The sequence below is a fragment of the Sapajus apella genome, unplaced genomic scaffold, assembly GCF_009761245.1.
Source record: "Sapajus apella isolate SASKATOON/1434 unplaced genomic scaffold, GSC_monkey_1.0 scaffold166, whole genome shotgun sequence".
Lineage (NCBI taxonomy): Eukaryota > Metazoa > Chordata > Mammalia > Primates > Cebidae > Sapajus > Sapajus apella.
Genome location: NW_022437106.1, coordinates 1948947 through 1949862, shown reverse-complemented (window position 1 = coordinate 1949862; position 916 = coordinate 1948947). Strand labels below are relative to the sequence as shown.

General features: G+C 42.6%; 1 protein-coding gene across 1 annotated transcript in view; it reads right to left on the bottom strand.

Moving 5' to 3' along the window:
• EP300 (E1A binding protein p300) overlaps nucleotides 1-916 on the bottom strand; it is an 86139-nt gene that overhangs the window by 29468 nt on the left and 55755 nt on the right. Inside the window, exon 10 of the mRNA XM_032267161.1 lies at nucleotides 694-803. Within this exon, the coding sequence (XP_032123052.1) occupies nucleotides 694-803 (110 nt within the window). The remainder of the gene's footprint in view (nucleotides 1-693; nucleotides 804-916) is intronic.

Here is a 916-nt window from a genome sequence, read left to right as displayed (position 1 = left end):
AAGTTGTGGCACAATCTGGTAGCATTCACAGTCCACAAATGCTCTAGGATTGTTACACTTCTAAAATTACCCTACATGAATCCAGGCCTTAAAGAAAGAAATCTGTAGTACCAAAGGCCAGCCAAAAACTTCTTAAGCTGAGGACATCCGTCTTACAGGTTGAAATAAAGGACAGAACTCCTTGTTGAAAACGGCAGATTAGTGAGAAGTAGTAATGCTCAGGAACCCCTCAAAGGCTGAAGAATCAGAGGCACCAGCTAACTCTAAAGGGCAGCGGAAGGGTTGGGGTCAGTGTGAAGCGATGGACTGGTTAAGACTTCGCCTAAGGAGCAGGAGATGCCTAGTTTTTCTTCTCCAGTCTCAAGAACCAGTCAAACACATCATCACCCTTGCAAAAGATAGACAGTTCTCTGCCTGGAGAAGGGAAGACAGACATCAGAGATGAGAACTGACTGTGAAAATGCATGAAGGCCACTAAACATTGAGATTCCAGGCATAAGGGCCTGGCTGTTTTTATTTTTTTGGTCAGCTTTCTAGTAGGGCTAAATACATTAAAATTACAGAAGAATTACAGAAAAACTAGGAGTTATGGTCTGTTTAAATGACTGTGAGAATTTACAAAGCAGGAACAAACAGGATTTTCAAAATACCAGGTAAAGGCCAAAGAGATTAACCCAAAGATGACAAACTAACCGGGTTGAGAGCTCCAGGCTGAGCCAACTGTCCATGGTGCTGAAGAGGAGGGGTTTGCCGGGGTACAATGGGGGGCTGGGCCATGCTCATCTGGCCAAATTGATTCAAACCTGTGAATATGCACAAAACATTAGATCTGAATGCCTTTGTGAAATTGAAGAATAAAATAATTCTTTTTTTTTTTTTTTGAGACGGAGTTTCACTCATGTTACCCAGGCTGGAG